Source organism: Diaphorina citri, unplaced genomic scaffold (assembly GCF_000475195.1).
Source record: "Diaphorina citri unplaced genomic scaffold, Diaci psyllid genome assembly version 1.1 scaffold222, whole genome shotgun sequence".
NCBI lineage: Eukaryota > Metazoa > Arthropoda > Insecta > Hemiptera > Psyllidae > Diaphorina > Diaphorina citri.
In genome coordinates, this window is record NW_007377659.1 from 287,910 (window position 1) to 306,797 (window position 18,888).

Genomic DNA, 18,888 nt, shown 5'->3' on the forward strand with positions numbered 1-18,888 from the left:
CGCTTGGTGGGTAGCACGTCTGCCTTGTAAGCGTTAAGTCGCGGGTTCGATAAAATCCACTATCTTAAGGAGATAAGATTCGTTCTCGGAACGGTTAAATGCGGAAAGAAAGGATGGACATTTTCCGACTCACCAGCAAGCGCAAAGGCCCAACAGGCGCCACATCCATTCTGAGCCATCACAGGGGAGACTATATTCTTGTCACGCCAATCCAAGTCATCAGGTAAAGGTCCCTTGTACGACTGATTCAACAGCTTCTCAACTTCTTCCCTGTCGTCAAGGATAGCCTGCTCTTGTTCAGCTGGCACCGGAAGGTGACCCGTTTTGAACAAAATCTCTTCCGGGGAGCGGTCGCTGATCCCATTCGGCTTAAAATACTTCTCACCAATTTTCCGGACGTTGTTTCTGAACAGCTCGAAACGTCGTTTAAGTTCGTCGACGGATGAATAGTGCCTCTTTTCGGTCACAACGAATGTTTTGAATAACTCTACTTGCTTGGGCGTGTCATGTTTTAGGTCGCCTTTCGCGAGAAGAGCGTTAACTTTGGAAAGGGTATCTGCCGAACTATCGGGCAGTCGTGGCCCTTCGAGCTCTTGAATTTTGCGTCCCTCCGGGCACGCTTGGTAACCCAATGGAATAGTACACAGAAAAATAACCACTGTCTTCGGAAACATTGTTTCTGCGGAACAATTGACTCTTCACTGGCAAAATTAACTTACTCAAGTAAATGTAAACTCACACTGTAAATGTTACTTTGTCAAGTGGCAAAACTCAATGTTCTTCCTTAAATGGCACGGGCTATTTATACAAATGCCTGCACCTAATTGATATCAATTTTATAGATTTTTCTTTTATCTATAATTTTAGAGATTCTTCTTTTATCTACCTACAATTTTATATTTCTGCAATGAAATACACGTGCTATTTTGGACTAAAAAAGTTTTTATTTTTTATAGATTTTTCCTTTATCTATTGTTTTATAGATTTTTCTGTTATCACTTATCAGCAAGGAAGTTCAAATGCCATATTGCCATGGCGCCATACTGTTTTGCCATATTTTAGCAAAATTTGGGAAAATGCAATAAAAAGCCTTATTGTGCCATGAAAAATGCCATAAAAAGACTTACTTTTTTGCTAATTTTGCTATATTTTAGGCATTTTTGGGTAAAATATAAAACTATAAGAACAAAAAAGAAGAAGAAAAAAAAAAAGTAGGTACTAAAGATGAACCGTACTTAAATGTGGTTATGCATTTGGGAAAACATTTAGCACGAAAGGTCGATTCCTACGTAAAAAGTCTTCAAAAATCCAAATCTGAAGTCAAAACAGCGAAAAATTATTTTAAAAGGTTGGAAATTCAATTCTTATTTGACATTGCAATTAAAAATGTAAAATACTTGCCTGATTCTTGAAAAAATTTCTTATTTTGCCATGTTTTGAACAAATAAATGCCATATTTTCCCAAAATAAGTGCCATATTGCCATGTTTTTTAGTTCCATATTTTGGAAAAATAAGTGCCATATTCCGAACTTCTCTGCTTATCAGTATTTTTTTCTACTACCTACTCATTATTATCAGGCGCTGTAACTATGTAGTAAATCATTTGCGTCGAGCACCTATCTTGGTTGAAGCTATAAAACCAAAGGGCTACCTATTGAGCTGTGTCCACACTTAGTAGACCGGCCATCGATCGATGTCAACTGACACGTCCACACTGCCTCGACAACATAGACTTTTCTCCGTTATGGGCCCAGAATCAGGCCCAATATCTCGTGAAAAAAAAAATCCCTTGTGTACATACTACATACCTATTGAAGATTTCCGCCAAACTTTATGAATGAAAAGAGGACTTTTTAGGAATCAAACTATCCTGTCTTCTTTCTCTCTTCAATTTCGGGACGATAAGACCATAGCAGCTACAGTTCCCTCTGTCAAACCTCTTTTTTTTTAATAATAATAATAATAATAATAATAAAAAAAACACAACCTACACGTCAACTAAGAACTCTAACCATCCACACAAGACAATAGGAAATAAAAACAACAATTTTTTAAATATTAAAAAAATTGTAATTTTTTTATATATTTTTTTGCCATTTTTTTTGGTTTTTCTATTTTTTTATTTTCTTATTTTTTTCAAATTTACATTTAAACTTCCATAAAAAAAAATGCTGTACAACTAAGAGTTAAATATATTTATTATCACGAACAATTTTATTCGTCGGTTTTTTGCTCTTTCCCCTGCGTTTCTTGCACTTTACAAAACATTTTTCGTTTCTTGACATCTAAAGAAAATCAGATAGGTATATTTTTTTACCAAGGTTTATTAGAGTATATCAAATTAGGTAGGATAAAATAACTATCCTGGACTTTTTAAGCAAACATTGTATCACTTTTAAAATCCGGACTGCGTTCCTATAAATAACATGACTTGCCCTTCAAATTTTTTGCTGACATCACAACAAGCATTATAATGTTTATGTTTAAACAAAAAAGGTTTTTAAAGGCTTTTCTTCTGTAACTCCAAGTCATTTTTTTTTCTTTTTCAAGTGGATCTAGTAGTAGTCATACTTAAGTTAATTTCGCAGAAACTTGCTTGATTTTCATATGGTACTTGTGTATGTTGGATGTAATTCTTAATGTAAGTACTACTGTTTTACTATCCAATGTCAAATAATGTTGACAATAGTATTCTATCAAAAATTCACAATTTTCTGACATCTATGTGATAAAAGCATTTAATTTTCAAGATATCTTCTTCTGAATGTTATAGGTTTTTATTAGCGGTCTATTTGTTTAAAGAAATTTCGGGGGACCCTTGGTTTAAACTCACGGTACCCCATTTTGGAAATCACTGATCTAATAAATGCACGAGTTATGGTACCTCAATCTACTGGTCTAATACAGAGTGTAACTCAAAATAGTTAGGTACCTACAGAGTGTAACTCAAAATAATTAGGTACCTACAGAGTGTAACTCAAAATAATTAGGTACCTACAGAGTGTAACTCAAAATAATTAGGTACCTACAGAGTGTAACTCAAAATAATTAGGTACCTACAGAGTGTAACTCAAAATAATTAGGTACCTACAGAGTGTAACTCAAAATAATTAGGTACCTACAGAGTGTAACTCAAAATAATTAGGTACCTACAGAGTGTAACTCAAAATAATTAGGTACCTACAGAGTGTAACTCAAAATAATTAGGTACCTACAGAGTGTAACTCAAAATAATTAGGTACCTATAGAGTGTAACTCAAAATAGTTACCTACAGAGTGTAACTCAAAATAATGATTACTGGAAAGCATTTCGAAATCTACGATTATGAAGGGAAAAAAAGGTCTAGGTAAACTTTGTGTGAACACATGACTTTTTAAACGAAATAGGAGAGAGGAGAGGGAAAGAAACGAGGATTGGGAGGGGGAGAGAGAAGAGAGGAGAGAAAAAGAGGGGGAAGAGACTGGGGGGTGGGGGGGGGGGGGGGGTCGGAATCAAAAGATAGAAAGAGAGAGAGGGGTTTAAATCGAAAGAAAGATAGAGAGGGTTCAGAAGGAGGCGCGGTTCATGGTGGCGGGTTTCTAGTTGGAAGGTCGCTAGTTCAAGTCCCGGTCCTCCAGATATTTGTACTCGAACGTGAAGCCCTCCTTTTTCCTCTGGCTCCACTTCTCGTTGTCGAAGTAAATGTACGTGCCCTGGGGGGAGAAAAATATGGAAACAAATAAATACTCGTGAAGAAAGAATAGGTATCAAAAACTCTCCCAGCTGTCCTTAATGTTCCCTTAACTCTCCCATGAATCAAGCACACCTAAATTCCTGTCAAGCCTTGGAAGCCAGCAGTTCCATTGTAGTTCCACAAGTCTTCGATTTCGGGACGATGAGACCCTAGCAGTTACAGTAGTTCACTCCATGGAACCTCTTAAAAATAAATAAATAAATAACTAATGTTCCCTTAACTCTCCCATGAATCAAGCACACCTAAATTCCTGTCAAGCCTTGGAAGCCAGCTTTTCCATTGTAGTTCCACAAGTCTTAGATTTCGGGACGATGAGACCCTAGCAGTTACAGTAGTTCACTCCATGGAACCTCTTTAAAAAAAATAAATAAATAAATAAAAACAGCACATTTTTACTTTATATTTAAAAAATTTCAGGACTTTTAGATAATTTCTGTTCTCTTTGACGGCTCATGTCCATTTATTTCTCACCTGTTCGTAATCTTCGTTGATAAGCTTGGGCTCCTCGTGTCGCTGGAACCACATCATGTACTTGGTGTGAAAGCGCCACGACTGTTTCTTGAGCGCCTTGGCCGCCAGATATTGCGCCTTGGTACCTTCCATGTAGTAGAAAATGAAGAACAGGGACTCGGTCGAAAGGCGCTGGAAAAAGTCGAGCGTATCCGAGTGGGGCAACGGAACCTGCCGAACAAACGCGAAGTTAATATACAGTGTGTAAAAATTTCAAGTACATAAGACATCGGTGGTAGACACAGAAATATCTGCCAATTAACACAAATTTACATACCTAAGCCAAAGGTATTAAAATATACAGTGTGTTTATAAAGTAAGTTGCGCCGTTTTAAACACCTCAACGTCGAAAGGTGGAGTTTCGGAAATCAATATATTGATAAAAAAAAAACACTAATGTTTCACCGCCGTTTTCATTTAGTAGCAATGAAACAACTGCTACATTAGACTCAAGTGGTCTGTGTCGAGATGGGCGATAAGAGTCACAATACTTCATGCGTCCAATGTAGCAGTTGTTTCATTGCTACGAAATAAAAAAAAAACGGCGATGAAACACTCATCTTAAAAAATAAAAAAAAATAAACTCCCATTTAGGTGCTGGGTCAGCATGAGAACACCAGAAAGTAACCTGTTGAGATATTTCCAATCGAAAAATGAGCAAAGTTCAAAGTCAAAGTGCCCCACTCAGACTAAGCTGGTCTACTCCATAATTAAGGGTCCTCCGGTCAGAGTCAGACTTATGATTACCTGTGGGTAGTAGGAGGGGGTGGTACATGGGGTCCTCGTTATGTAGTGGCGAAGTCGCTCTGAGTCGGCCGGGGTGGGTAGATGGTGGTACGCCTGATCTACGAGCTGATATTGGTAGTGGTGTGCCTTGTGGAGGGGCTGAGGGCCGAGGGGCACCACGCCTAGCATGTAGGGGATGTGCGCCTCGCTCGGCGCCAGGGACTTGTCGTACACCTCTGTGAAACCCGGACGCAAAGTGGAATTTGGTTCGAGGGATTTAGACGATATGACGCGAGTCAAATTTGTTTAGTTTGTTTGTTTGTTTGTATAAAATATACCCACATTTTGTAGCAATGAAACAACTTGTAAGTACATTGGACAGCATCGGTCTGTGTCGTAGTATGCCTCTCATGAGATGGGCGAGAAGAGACACAATACTTCCCATTTAGATTTTCAACACGAGAACACCAGAGAGTAACCTGTTGAAATATTTTTGCAATCGAAAAAACATCGACACAAATTTGTACTCAGGACCTTCTGCATGGCAAGCAAGCGTGTTACCACTGTGTCCTGAATTGAATTTGGTTAGAATAGACATTTTTTTCCTTTTAGGCGCTTTAACACTACAGACAGTAGGTCGTTCAGATTTTTCCCGAGCTACGAGTGGGCTGTATTGAGTTCTTACCTTGCTGCTGTTGTTGCTGGCTATTCGAGTCGGAGGCGGGGGGCGGGAGTTCGAGCCCCGCCTTGTCCAGCACATCCTGAGCGATCACCTTGAGTGAGAGTGTTTTTTGTTTTAATTCAATGGAGTGCTTAAGCTGGTGACGTGAAATTGGCGACAAATGTTGCCTGATAGATTGATTGATTGATTTATTTGACCAACCAGAAAAGTTAGTAAAAGCAGGTACTATACTACTCACAGTTGAGATGTTTATGACTGGACTGCTGGGGCGGGGTCGCGTTCACACTCGCCATGTTGACGGGCGGCGTGCTGGCGACGGCGGCAAAGTTACTCGGGACCGCCACAGGTGTGGAGGGGGCGTGAGGGTAGTGGTTGTTGCCGCGAACTGAGTAGGCGGGGTCGCGTTCGCGCTTACATTACTTTCCTTCCTACACCATAAGGAAAGTAAAAGAGTAGGCAACATAATATGTAAAATACGACTTTACTTAACAAAGTATGCCAACCAGAAAAGTTAGTAAAAGCAGGTACTACTCACAGTTGAGATGTTTATGACTGGACTGCTGGGGCGGGGTCGCGTTCACACTCGCCAAGTTGACGGGCGGCGTGCTGGCGACGGCGGCAAAGTTACTCGGGACCGCCACAGGTGTGGAGGGGGCGTGAGGGTAGTGGTTGTTGCCGGGGGTCGTCGGCGCAGGTTGAGAACCGCTCGGGTGTTTGTTACTCGTAGGTGTGCTGCGGAAAAGGAAGAGTTATTAGGGTAGAAACACACTACTATCACGTCACGTGAGCTCACGGCGAATCAGAAAGATGTAGTTCAAAGTTTTCCTATAATGTTGTAGGTAATCTCGTTCAGCCAAAGAGTTATTAGGGTAGAAACAGACTACTATCACGTCACGTGAGCTCACGGCGAATCAGAAAGATGTAGTTCAAAGTTTTCCTATAATGTTGTAGGTAATCTCGTTCAGCCCGGCGAATCAGAAAGGTGTAGTTCAAAGTTTTCCTATAATGTTGTAGGTAATCTCGTTCAGCCACAGTACTATCACGTCAAAAGGTATAGGGAATACCGAGAATATACCTGATATCAATAGAAAATTAAAAAAGAAGTGTTGTTTTTCATCAGGTGGTGTTTTTCACCACCTTTTTTAATTACAGCCCAGGACGAACTTTATCCTAAAGAGAATAGAATAGAATATACGTTGCTAATACTGCTAGAATAAGACTGAAAAGTTCATTTACTCCCGCAGTCTATGCATTTGGTACAACATTTTTAATATTATTTTCCCTTTTCTGCCAGAATAGTTCTTATTTATACTGCTCGAATAGGACTGAAAAGTCCCTTTACTCCAGCAGTAGGCTACTACTATTATTGTAGTCAAATTCTCAAATTATATTGAGGATAAAATTCCATACCTCTGCTGGGATTGAACCCACGCCCTCCTGTTTACCAGGCAAGCGCCTTGACCACTACACCACCGAGGCAGGTTCCTTCTCAGAACAGCTGGCCTTCTCCTATCCTGTTCTACTCTTTTCCATTTTATTCTAGTTAATATTTTTAAAAATATCAGTCTTGGTACCCAGAGCCAAAGTTACGGACGAAATTACTAGGTATAGTTCCAAAATCGACAAATTTATTGTTACTCACGAAGGTATACTATGGGGAGGCGGCAGGGTGGGGGTGGGGCCCCGTTGAGATAGGGGGGGCAGCGTGGGGGCCCCGCTTCCTTTACTGGCCCCGCTGGTTCCATGGTTGAGGGACATTAGAGAGTTGTGGCTCTGTTGAGACTGGGGTAGTATTGAGGGGGCGCTGCTGGATGGGACAGTAGCGGAGGTGTTGGTTGTGCTCAGGGGTCGAACGGCAGTTGGTTTAACCATACCCTAAACAGATTAAAAAGAGTAAAAGTTGAAGTCTATTGGTCTTGCTTTTGAATGTTTGTGACGCTATAACCCGCGATTGCCTGGTCCGATTTTGATGAAATGAGTAAAAGTTGAAGTCTATTGGTCTTGCTTTTGAATGTTTGTGACGCTATAACCCGCGATTGCCTGGTCCGATTTTGATGAAATTTAATATAGGTATATGAGCTATAACTTGCGATTGCCTGGTCCGATTTTGATGAAATTTGGAATATGAGTAATAATAATAAAAAATAAATAACTAAAAAGAATTATGAGCTATAACTTGCGATTGCCTGGTCCGATTTTGATGAAATTTGGAATATGAGTAATAATAATAAAAAATAAATAACTAAAAAGATGAGCTATAACTTGCGATTGCCTGGCCTGGTCCGATTTTGATGAAATTTGGAATATGAGTAATAATAATAAAAAATAAATAACTAAAAAGAAGTTTTAATTACCTTGCTAGCATTAATCTCTTCGCTATTCATCTTGCTCTTGTTCTTCTTCTCGCTGGAGGGCGCGTTAGGTTCGACACTGGACGAGGAACATTCAGTGACGGCGGAATGGTTGAGACCCAGGGTCGGACTATGGGGGGACGTCGAGGCGAGAGAGTTGGGGGTACCGTTACTGTCCGTCGTGGCGGAGGAGGGGACCACGCCTGCCAGCTCGAGCTCGTCCAGGCCTGAGAGGAAATGAAGGAAAATAATGATTTAATTTATTTATTTTTAATTGATCTAAGTAGGGTGTTAATTTAATCTAATTGTAATAAGTAAAAGAAAGAAATTTTAATTGAGTTAAGCATAAATGCTCGTCACAAATGTTGTTCCCGGTGGTGGTGTAGTGGTCAAGGCGCTCGCCTGGTAAACAGGAGGGCGTGGGTTCAATCCCAACCGAGGTATGGAATTTTATCCTCATATAACCGGTTGGTACATCTGGACTTCAAATGTTTTTGAAAAATAACATAAACAAACCACTTTTTTGTGAAAAGTGTTTTCTCTAGGACTGAAATAGGTATCGAATTTTATTCAAGTTTTTCCGATCGAACCGGGTTTTCTTCGCCACTTTTTGGAAAGAAAAAATTGCGCTCAATCCAAATAACAACAGTTTAAAGTGATTCGCCCTGTTTGTTTCAAAGTGTGATAACTTGATCGCGAAATCCGTTTCAAAACATCCTACCATGCAAAACATCGACTACTTGAACAGCTGATTTGATCATATACCTACAGGCTACAGGGTAAGTCCATTTCCTTTAGTTTGTTCACTCAGGGAATCGAACCCGGGACTCTGAATAGTGATCGCAGTTTAGAGACCAATCTTCAGATATGTAACATTAGTGATAAGCCAAGTTGTAAGGTGGCTTTCAGTTTTCAAGATATCAGAAAACAAACGTATACCTATAATGCGCCTTCATAATGTTGAATTGACAATATGCAGTGCATTTAAAATGCTAAGCATGAAGTATTCATCACTTTTAGAACGGCGTTTTATGTACATAGCGCTTACATCAGTACTTCTCAAACTGTGTGCCACGGAGAAGCTGAAGTCTTGAGAAGTGTGCCGCGGTGGCGATAACTTTGAGAAGCACTGGCTTGTACATTGTACAAGGTATGGTACAATAAAGGGCCCAAAAGCCTTGGGTGGCTTGAAAATGTGAGCAGCCCGCACTTGCCCAGATGGTCACCCATCTGGATACCAACCACGCTGAACGTTGCTTTAGTGACTCATCGAGAACTGGTGCATTGAACATGCTATCGTCATTGGCTGTCCACTATTGTTTTAATTTGTAAGGTTGCTTAACATTTGTCTTCTGTAAACAAACACAGTAAACAGTTAAGTTGATCATACTTATGTACTTAGTTAGGTACACATATTTATCTATGCCTCGTCGCACTGTCCAATGTTTTCATACGCTCAGACGTAATCTCGGCAGTTTTACATAATCTAACAGCTTTGTCTAGATCGTTGCTTCAGTGACTCATCGAGAACTGGTGCATTGAACACGCTATCGTCATTGGCTGTCCACTATTGTTTTAATTTGTAAGGTGGCTTAACATTTGTCTTCTGTAAACAAACACAGTAAACAGTTAAGTTGATCATACTTATGTACTTAGTTAGGTACACATATTTATCTATTAGATAGTAGATACAAAGCCTTGTTTATAATTGTAGCAGACTTTATACAGTAAAGGAAATCTTGGAAAACATTAAGGTGTGTCCACACATACCGGCCGTCGATCAATGTCGACCGAACCGTCCACACTGCCTCGATAACAGAGATTCAGCTCGTCGATGGACGGTCGGTCGACTATGTTTGGACACAGCTTTAGAAACGTATCTAGGAATCTAGGTACTTTACAGGGTGAAAATGTAGAATGTAGATATCCTACCTACAAGGTGTTGGGGGAAATAAATCACTAAATAGCCGTGGCCCTAGACTCGAAGTTCACTTGTTCACTGTGCTACGTACTACACCCCTGAGGTTAGTTAATAGAAAATAATTTATTATTACGATTTTTAACAAAGTACCTACCTACCTAGGAAGTAGAAAAAGCCATCTTACGAGAAAAATTGATAGAAAGTAAATAAGCCAGACGGAACGTGTGAGTGGGTAGTAGGTACCTATTGTTGTCACTCTCTGACGGCACGCAGCACCATTACCCAAATTTTCTTTTTTGCTACTGTTTTAGGCTTTCTAGGACTATAAAAAGAAAAAAAATCAATCAAAGCCTCTAGCCTAACGCAGTGCAGTTAACTAAGATTGAGTTAAAACTTAGAACTCACTTCGTTCGTTCAAAATGTGCTTGGAATAAAATCCCAGTAACTTTTTGTTTGTTCGGTTGGTATATCTGGACTTCAAATGTTTTTGAAAAATAACATATAAACAAACCACTTTTTTGTGAAAAGTGTTTTCTCTTGAACTGAAATATCGAAATTTATTCAAGTTTTTCCGATCAAACCAGGTTTTCTTCGCCACTTTTTGGAAAGAAAAAATTGCACTTAATCCAAATAACAACAGTTTAAAGTGATTCGCCCTGTTTGTTTCAAAGTGTGATAACTTGATCGCGAAATCCGTTTCAAAACATCGACTACTTGAACAGCTGATTTGATCACCTACAGGGTAAGTCCATTTCCTTTAGTTTGTTCACTCAGGGAATCCAACCCGGGACTCTCTGAATAGTGATCGCAGTTTAGAGACCAATCTTCAGATATGTAACAAAAGTGATAAGCCAAGTTGTAAGGTGGCTTTCAGTTTTCAAGATGTCAAAAGACAAACGTATACCTATAATGCGCCTTCATAATGTTGAATTGATAATATGCAGTGCATTTAAAATGCTAAGCATGAAGTATCCATCACTTTTGGAACGGCGTTTTATGTACATAGCGCTTACATCAGTACTTCTCAAACTGTGTGCCACGGAGAAGCTGAAGTCTTAAAAAATGTGCCGCGGTGGCGATAACTTTGTGAAGCACTGGCTTGTACATTGTACAAGGTATGGTACAATAAAGGGCCCAAAAGCCTTGGGTGGCTTGAAAATGTGAGCAGCCCGCACTTGCCCAGATGGTCACCCATCCGGATACCAACCACGCTGAACGTTGCTTCAATGACTCATCGAGAACTGGTGCATTGAACATGCTATCGTCATTGGCTGTCCACTATTGTTTTAATTTGTAAGGTGGCTTAACATTTGTCTTCTATAAACAAACACAGTAAACAGTTAAGTTGATCATACTTATGTACTTAGTTAGGTACACATATTTATCTATTAGATAGTAGATACAAAACAAAGCCTTGTTTATAATTGTAGCAGACTTTATACAGTAAAGGAAATCTTAGAAAACATTAAGGTGTGTCCACACATACCGGCCGTCGATCAATGTCGACTGAACCGTCCACACTGCCTCGATAACAGAGATTCAGCTCGTTAATGGACGGCCGGTCTATGTTTGGACACAGCTTTAGAAATGTATCTAGGAATCTAGGTACTTTACAGGGTGAAAATGTAGAATGTAGATATCCTACCTACAAGGTGTTGGGGGAAAATAAATCACTAAATAGCCGTGGCCCTAGACTCGAAGTTCACTGTGCTACGTACTACACCCCTGAGGTTCGTTAATAGAAAATAATCTAAGATTATTATGGCTTCAAAATACGATTTTTAACAAAGTACCTAGGTACCTAGGAGGAAGAAAAAGCCATCTTACGAGAAAAATTGATAGAAATTTGAATGTAAATAATCCAGACGGAACGTGTGAGTGGGTAGTAGGTACCTATTGTTGTCACTCTCTGACGGCACGCAGCACCATTACCCAAATTTTCTTTTTTGACACTATCTTAGCTCCGCGATCTTTTATTAATTTTCTACTCAAGTACCTAGTACCTACGCAATGAAAATAACATTTCAACTTTTATTTTTTATTATTATTATTATTTTTTATTTTCTATCTACCCACCTTTTAGAAAAAATACCAAAAGAAACACAGTTTATATTCTTCTTCTCCTAAAGTTGGTTTTTGGTCTCAGCTTTATATTTAAATTTTCTCTTCTTGTGCTAAAAAATATTATTTTTGATCATTATTTGTCATTTGTCATTCTAATCAATCCATATTGTTTACATCAAACTAAACAAAAGTTGGTTAACAAATAAAATTTGATGTAGAATGGACTGGATAGATAAATAAAATGCTGTTTGTATCTTGTGTATGAATACTGTAGTTATGTAAGTACATCTCAGTGGTACCGAGGGAAGACCTTTGCAAATGATATTGTCCGATTGTTTCAGCTTCTAAGCTATCAGTTCCTACAGAGTTCATTTTCTAATGAACATAACACAAGGAAGTAAGTTTTCATACCTACTGAAATATCTACATTAATTTTCATAATTCTAACCTAGATTTCTATTGTTATCCATGAGCCTGTACCATTTCGATACAGAAGAGGTTGTTCTCTTTAGATTGATAAGACATAACACAAGGAAGTAAGTTTTCATACCTACTGAAATATCTACATTTTCATAATTCTAACCTAGATTTCTATTGTGAATTTGGTTAGACGGGATTTAGACGATATGACGCGAGTCAAATTTGTTTAGTTTGTTTGTATTAAATATACCCACATTTTGTAGCAATGAAACAACTGGTACATTGGACAGCATCGGTCTGTGTCGTAGCATGCCTCTCATGAGATGGGCGAGAAGAGACACAATACTTCCCATTTAGATTTTCAACACGAGAACACCAGAGAGTAACCCGTTGAAATATTTGCAATCGAAAAAACATCGACACAAATTTGTACTCGGGACCTTCTGCATGGCAAGCAAGCGTGTTACCACTGTGTCCTGAATTGAATTTGGTTAGAATAGACATTTTTTTTTCCTTTTAGGCGCTTTAACACTACAGACAGTAGGTCGTTCAGATTTTTCCCGAGCTACGAGTGGGCTGTATTGAGTTCTTACTATAACTTACCTACTTTTATTTCCATTAAATTTCAATTTTAATTCCTTTCCCCCCGGATATTTTCTGTACTTTTTCGTATATTTGTGCTGAAAATCGGATACAAAATGTGTTAGGGCCAAGCTTTTGTGTGTGTGTGAACCATGGGTTTGATCACTGTAAATAGATTGCTGTTCTTGCTGCTGATTTTCATATTTTACATCGACAAGTTTCATACAGGTAAGGATTTTTTTTTTATCAGTGAGATTTTTGCTTTTTACAGTTATGCGCTGTTGTGTTAGCTCGTCATCGAGGAGAAATTTAAGCTTTGATTTTAGATATAATGTTTTTAGGTCTTTTTTAGGACGTTGTTATTGAGCTTTGGTTTTAGATATGTTTTTAGGTCTTTTAGGACGTTTTGTTTTGCTGATGACTCGGTTTGGTATTTGGGTGTTTATTGCGGCTGGATTTTTGTGGGGAAATTAAATAAATATGTATCGGTAATTTGGTACGCGGCACTGATCTTTAGGACTGAAATTTACGGAATAGATAGTACACTGAAAAGAAGAATTTCGTTTTAGAATTTATCATCGAGGAGAAATTTAAGCTTTGATTTTAGATATATGTTTTTAGGTCTTTTTTAGGACGTTGTTGTTGAGCTTTGGTTTTAGATATGTTTTTAGGTCTTTTAGGACGTTTTGTTTTGCTGATGACTCGGTTTGGTATTTGGGTGTTTATTGCGGCTGGATTTTTGTGAGGAAATGAAATAAACATGTAGCGGTAATTTGGTACGCGGCACTGATCTTTAGGACTGAAATTTACGGAATAGATAGTACACTGAAAAGAAGAATTTCGTTTTAGAATTTAGATGTACAATCAAAGGAGATTGTTATCAAACATATAGGTACGCGGGGTTAACTGTTTTTTAGGGGCTGAAATTTAAGCTAAGATTGAAAGAAAGATAGGTTCTTTAATAACTAGTATAGCTCGCTATACTGTAGTAATAGAAAGTAAAAAAGAGGGACCCCTTCCAAAAGATAACGAAAAAATAGGTAGATCTTTGAAAGTCTTGAATTCAAGTTGAAAAGTAATCATTAGGTAAGCTTAACGTCCGAAACGTTCTCTACCACCTAACCATTAAAGCTTTCTTAGTATGTACTTTTAATATATGGTAGATGGTAGTATATGGTCAGAATTTCAAACAGACGAGATGTTTTTCCTCACGATAATAAGGCTGGGGTCGAACCCAACGTCCTCAGTTAGCAGGCGCCTTGACCACTACGCCACCGAAGATACCTAATAATTAAAGGTAAAAAAATAATAATAAGAGAAAAATCCCACTTTACCTAGAAGTAGGTATCTAATAATTAAAGGTAAAAAAATAATAATAAGAGAAAAACCCCACTTTACCTAGAAGTAGGTATCTAATAATTAAAGGTAAAAAAATAATAATAAGAGAAAAATCCCACTTTACCAAGAAGTAGATATCTAATAATTAAAGGTAAAAAAATAATAATAAGAGAAAAATCCCACTTTACCAAGAAGTAGGTATCTACTAATTAAAGGTAAAAAAAAAGAACTGAGAAGAGAAAAAAAGAACCCACTTTATCGAGAAGCATCAATCAAAGTTCAATCAGGTTCGAGGTAGCCGAAGAGCTTAATTTGGCTACCTTAGCTATACAAGTGGTACTTAATTTGGTTACCAAGCTAGCTGGTACTTGGCATGGTTCACTGGTACCTCCTGGTACCCATTGCACCGTTACACACCTGTTTAGTGTGAGGCGACTTTGAAAAATCAAGTTTTCGAAGTGTTTTCTCTTTCGTTTGAATTTGAGAAGAAGAAAAATTCAATAAAAAATTGTATCGGATGAAAACAAAGTTCAGGGGAAATACCTACGTAAGATTTAAAAATAAATATTTAGTTACCTAATAATTAAAAAAAAAAAAAAAAAAACTGGACACAAAAAAAAGCAGAAAAGAACCATCCACTTGGACTCACTAGGTGAATTGGCTTATGGATGGTTCTTTTCTGCCTAATAGGTACTGTCCAATTGGTCCAACAGTTAAAATTGGTCGAACAGTTATGTTGGAGTGTAGTTTGTAGTTTTTTAAAAGATGAGTGTTTCACCGCCGTTTTTATTTCGTAGCAATGAAACAACTGCTACATTGGACGCATGTGGTCTGTGTCGTAGCATGCCCATCGGCCCATCCCGTAGTATGTCTCTCATCAGATGGGCGAGAAGAGGCACAATACTCCCCATTTAGGTGCTGGGTCAACACGAGAACACCAGAGACTCAATTTCTGACTCGAATTGATCCAGCTGAGAAAACGACATTTTAGAGCTCAGAGTTAAATTTTAGAGAAGGGGGAACATCTTAAGTATATATTCTTTTTTTTTCTTCTTTGAATGCCCATCCATTCTGAATGTTGGCAATCATCATGGCTATTCTTATCTTGTTGGTAGCAATTTGGAAAAGTTGAATTGATCCAGCTGAGAAAACGACATTTTAGAGCTCAGAGTTAAATTTTACAGAAGGGGGAACATCTTGAGTATATATTCTTTTTTTTCTACTTCTTTGAATGCCCATCCATTCTGAATGTTGGCAATCATCATGGCTATTCTTATCTTGTTGGTAGCAATTTGGAAAAGTTCTGAAGATGATTTGATGAAACAAATTCTGAGATTAGCCAAACATTCTGCCAGGACCTCTCTTGCTGTTGATTTTGCCTTGCAGGATGCAAGAGAAACAAATTCTGAGATTAGCCAAACATTCTGCCAGGACCTCTCTTGCTGTTGATTTTGCCTTGCAGGATGCAAGATGTACCTTTTCACTATCTCTATTTAAACAGGGAGGATGCCAGTCTGAAATTTCTACTGGCTGAAAAATAGCAAAAAGGGTGGGTGCAAGAGGGCATCCAGTTGTGAAATTTTTGTAGCCAAAACCAAATGTCAGCTCAAAGTAATCACCCTAGATCTGATTAAAAAAACTGACCCTGTCTGAGCATCGGAAAAGGTGAAGATTTTATTTTTCTAACCTGAATATTTAGAGCATCAATAGACGTCACAAGCCACGTGCTGATTTCTTCTTTCTCTTTTTGTGCCGGATCCATCTTTTGCACGGCACCTAGACCTTCTTTAGAGTAGGCTTTCGTCTTGGTTTCTCTCTCAACCACCTTGAATCTCTCCATTTGCTGAAAGAAAACAAAGTCATTATTTCTGGGGTGCACTCAGCCATAGGAGGTCTGATATAAACCTAACCAGAAAACAAAGTTAATATTTGCCCAAGTTTTAAATAAATACTAAACAAAATCAGTCTGTTTGAGAGTAAATTTACAAAGTTTTTTTTTAACATTCAGGTAGGTATAAATATTTGATTAAATGTTAGTTAATGTGAACAAAATAGTCCACTGGGTTTTTACTTTCTATCCCACAAAGTATTTATTTTCAAAAGCTCCAGTTATCACTTACTGTTTCAATGAGTTTTCGATAATCCAGGAGGGTACTTTTATCCTTGATTTCTGCGGAGGCAATCCAACTCTTGATTTGATCACGTAACCTCTGCAGCTTCTTGATTTCTTTCTTAAGATCGGCTTCATATTTCTCCTTCTGGTTACTGTTGGTAGCATTGTGCACCTTCTGCCAAATGTCCTCAAATGTTTCAACTCCTTCAGACACTTTCTTCAAACACCTATCAATTTCACCTGAAAAATAAAAAATAATCAATAAATGGATTATGGTAATTGTTCAGAAGGCATGACAATGAAAAAGAAAGCTCCTATTTGTGTTCAACCTAACCCTATAAAAACACTGGTCACTACTTTGTGACAGCTCTTTTTTGTAGCAATTTTCCTTTGATGTGACTTCTGAACAAGTACCCGGATGATTAAGGTCAGTGTTTTCAATTTTTATTAGATTTGCCTAAATTATTCTGCATATGATTCAAAAGTTGCAAGTCTTATTTTAGGTTTGGAAATTGATGAAACTTTTTCCTGGAAAAATCATATAAATAAAATAAATAAAAAACTCAGGAAGATGATTCATGTATTTGTAAACCTAAGATATGTATTGAACATAAAAAATCTCAAATCTGGTTTGTTCAACTGACGGGGCCCTTCATTTGGAATTCCATAGTTTTTTGAAGAGAATTGCATTAGTTTTGAGCGAAGGTAAATGCAAATCAATTCTTATCATTTATTATTTGTCATTCTAATCAATCCATATTGTTTACATCGAACTAAACAAAAGTTGGTTAACAAATGAAATTTGATGTAGAATGGACTGGATAGATAAATAAAATGCTGTTTGTATCTTGTGTATGAATATTGTAGTTATGTAAGTACATCTCAGTGGTACCGAGGGAAGACCTTTGCAAATGATATTGTCCGATTGTTTCAGCTTCTAAGCTATCAGTTCCTACAGAGTTCATTTTCTAATGGACATAACACAAGGAAGTAAGTTTTCATACCTACTGAAATATCTACATTTTCATAATTCTAACCTAGATTTCTATTGTTATCCATGAGCCTGTACCATTTCGATACAGAAGAGGTTGTTCTCTTTAGATTGATATAACCGTAAGGATAGGTATTACAATCCTGCAAAGGGTAACAATGGAAAGTATGGGACATGTAGATTCCATATTGAATATCTATCAGTGCCAATGCATTTGGACCGATCAGCTTTTAGAGGAAAAGTTTGTGTAAAAAACCAATGGAAAGCATGGGACATGTAGATTCCATATTGAATATCTATCAGTGCCAATGCATTTGGACCGATCAGCTTTTAGAGGAAAAGTTTGTGTAAAAAACGGGACAGTAAGAGGTCATGATTTAGAATTTTACCTTGTAACTTTCTTGTTGCTGCCATAGCTATGAGATTGGTGATAAGTAGAATGCTGTCATTATCTACATAAAAATGTTTAAAATTCAGTCTGGTGTTCAAATTCAAACACTTTTCTTCTATTTTGTTTCAAAATTTCGCTTTGTTCAAATCGCTTTCAATCACGAAAAAAAACCTTTTCGTCCCCAATAAATTTACAAATCACTGGATTTTCAAGATGTCTGCCGTCACGTTAAAAATTGCAGGTTGGCCAACTGCAGCAATTTGTCACTAAATTTTTCTTCTGCAGTCAAGACGCAATATGGGGATTTCACAACTTAAAACGTATTTCTATAACCTACCTAACGTAAAAAAAAAAAAAAAAAAAAAAATGTAGGTACCTTGACGACCTGGGTATGTGCGGTACATGAAAGCTTTGATAGCTAATTATCTTGCATGAGGCTAAAAAAAAATTTCCCGAGTGGGAATCGAAACCGCGATCTCAGGCAGGCGCGTTAGACGTTCGGGGCCGTATCCACGATTTAGTAAGAGGGGGACGAGAGTCCAAAGAGTGACGTACTGGAGGGGGGGGGGATGCTCCAAAATTTCGAAGTCTGTACGGTAAAGAAGAAAAATGAAGCTCTAGGGGAGGGACCCGGCTAGACGTTCGGGGCCGTATCCACGATTTCGTAAGAGGGGGACGAGAGTCCAAAGAGTGACGTACTGGAGGGGGGGGATGCTCCAAAATTTCGAAGTATGTACGGCAAAGAAGAAAAATGAAGCTCTAGGGGAGGGACCCGGGCCCCCTCGATTCCCCCAAATACCGCCCTGGCTGGGTGCCGCCGGGGTGATTTTAAAAGGAATCAAACTAGGTTGTGGTATGTAAGTACTGTTTTAGGCTTTCTAGGACTGTAAAAAGAAAAAAAAAATCAATCAAAGCCTAGCCTAACGCAGTGCAGTTCATAATCACGAACTAAGATTGAGTTAAAACTTAGAACTCACTTCGTTCGTTCAAAATGTGCTTGGAATAAAATCCCAGTGACTTTTTGTTTGTTCGGTTGGTACATCTGGACTTCAAATGTTTTTGAA

General features: G+C 38.2%; 2 protein-coding genes across 2 annotated transcripts; both read right to left on the reverse strand.

Moving 5' to 3' along the window:
* Positions 1 to 20: 20 nt before the first annotated feature.
* LOC103506211 (cathepsin F-like) lies at positions 21 to 909 on the reverse strand. Its single transcript, XM_026821338.1, has one exon. It carries the CDS (start codon positions 672 to 674, stop codon positions 60 to 62), a length of 615 nt encoding a protein of 204 aa, XP_026677139.1. The 5' UTR covers positions 675 to 909; the 3' UTR covers positions 21 to 59.
* A 2,568-nt stretch (positions 910 to 3,477) lies between these two features.
* On the reverse strand, positions 3,478 to 18,022 carry LOC103506212 (CCR4-NOT transcription complex subunit 3). The gene is made up of 12 exons (XM_008470600.3): positions 17,823 to 18,022; positions 16,450 to 16,682; positions 16,017 to 16,172; positions 15,258 to 15,300; positions 8,008 to 8,231; positions 7,296 to 7,528; positions 6,189 to 6,385; positions 5,944 to 6,038; positions 5,657 to 5,789; positions 4,993 to 5,207; positions 4,207 to 4,416; positions 3,478 to 3,694 (listed from the first exon to the last, which is right to left on the reverse strand). The coding sequence occupies exons 1-12, from the start codon at positions 17,845 to 17,847 to the stop codon at positions 3,596 to 3,598; spliced, it is 1,863 nt and encodes a 620-aa protein (XP_008468822.1). The 5' UTR covers positions 17,848 to 18,022; the 3' UTR covers positions 3,478 to 3,595.
* Between the last annotated feature and the right edge of the window lie 866 nt (positions 18,023 to 18,888).

What these genes read in the sequence shown, in the direction of transcription:
- LOC103506211 (XM_026821338.1), bottom strand. Translation starts at nt 674, where the DNA reads ATGTTTCCGAAGACAGTGGTTATTTTTCTGTGTACTATTCCATTGGGT.
- LOC103506212 (XM_008470600.3), bottom strand. Translation starts at nt 17,847, where the DNA reads ATGGCAGCAACAAGAAAGTTACAAG. An exon ending in CAGTCATAAACATCTCAACT is followed by an intron (nt 6,039 to 6,188) that starts GTGAGTAGTACC and finishes CCGCCTACTCAG; the next exon opens with TTCGCGGCAACAACCACTAC. An exon ending in GCACGCCGCCCGTCAACATG is followed by an intron (nt 5,790 to 5,943) that starts GCGAGTGTGAAC and finishes TCACGTCACCAG; the next exon opens with CTTAAGCACTCCATTGAATT.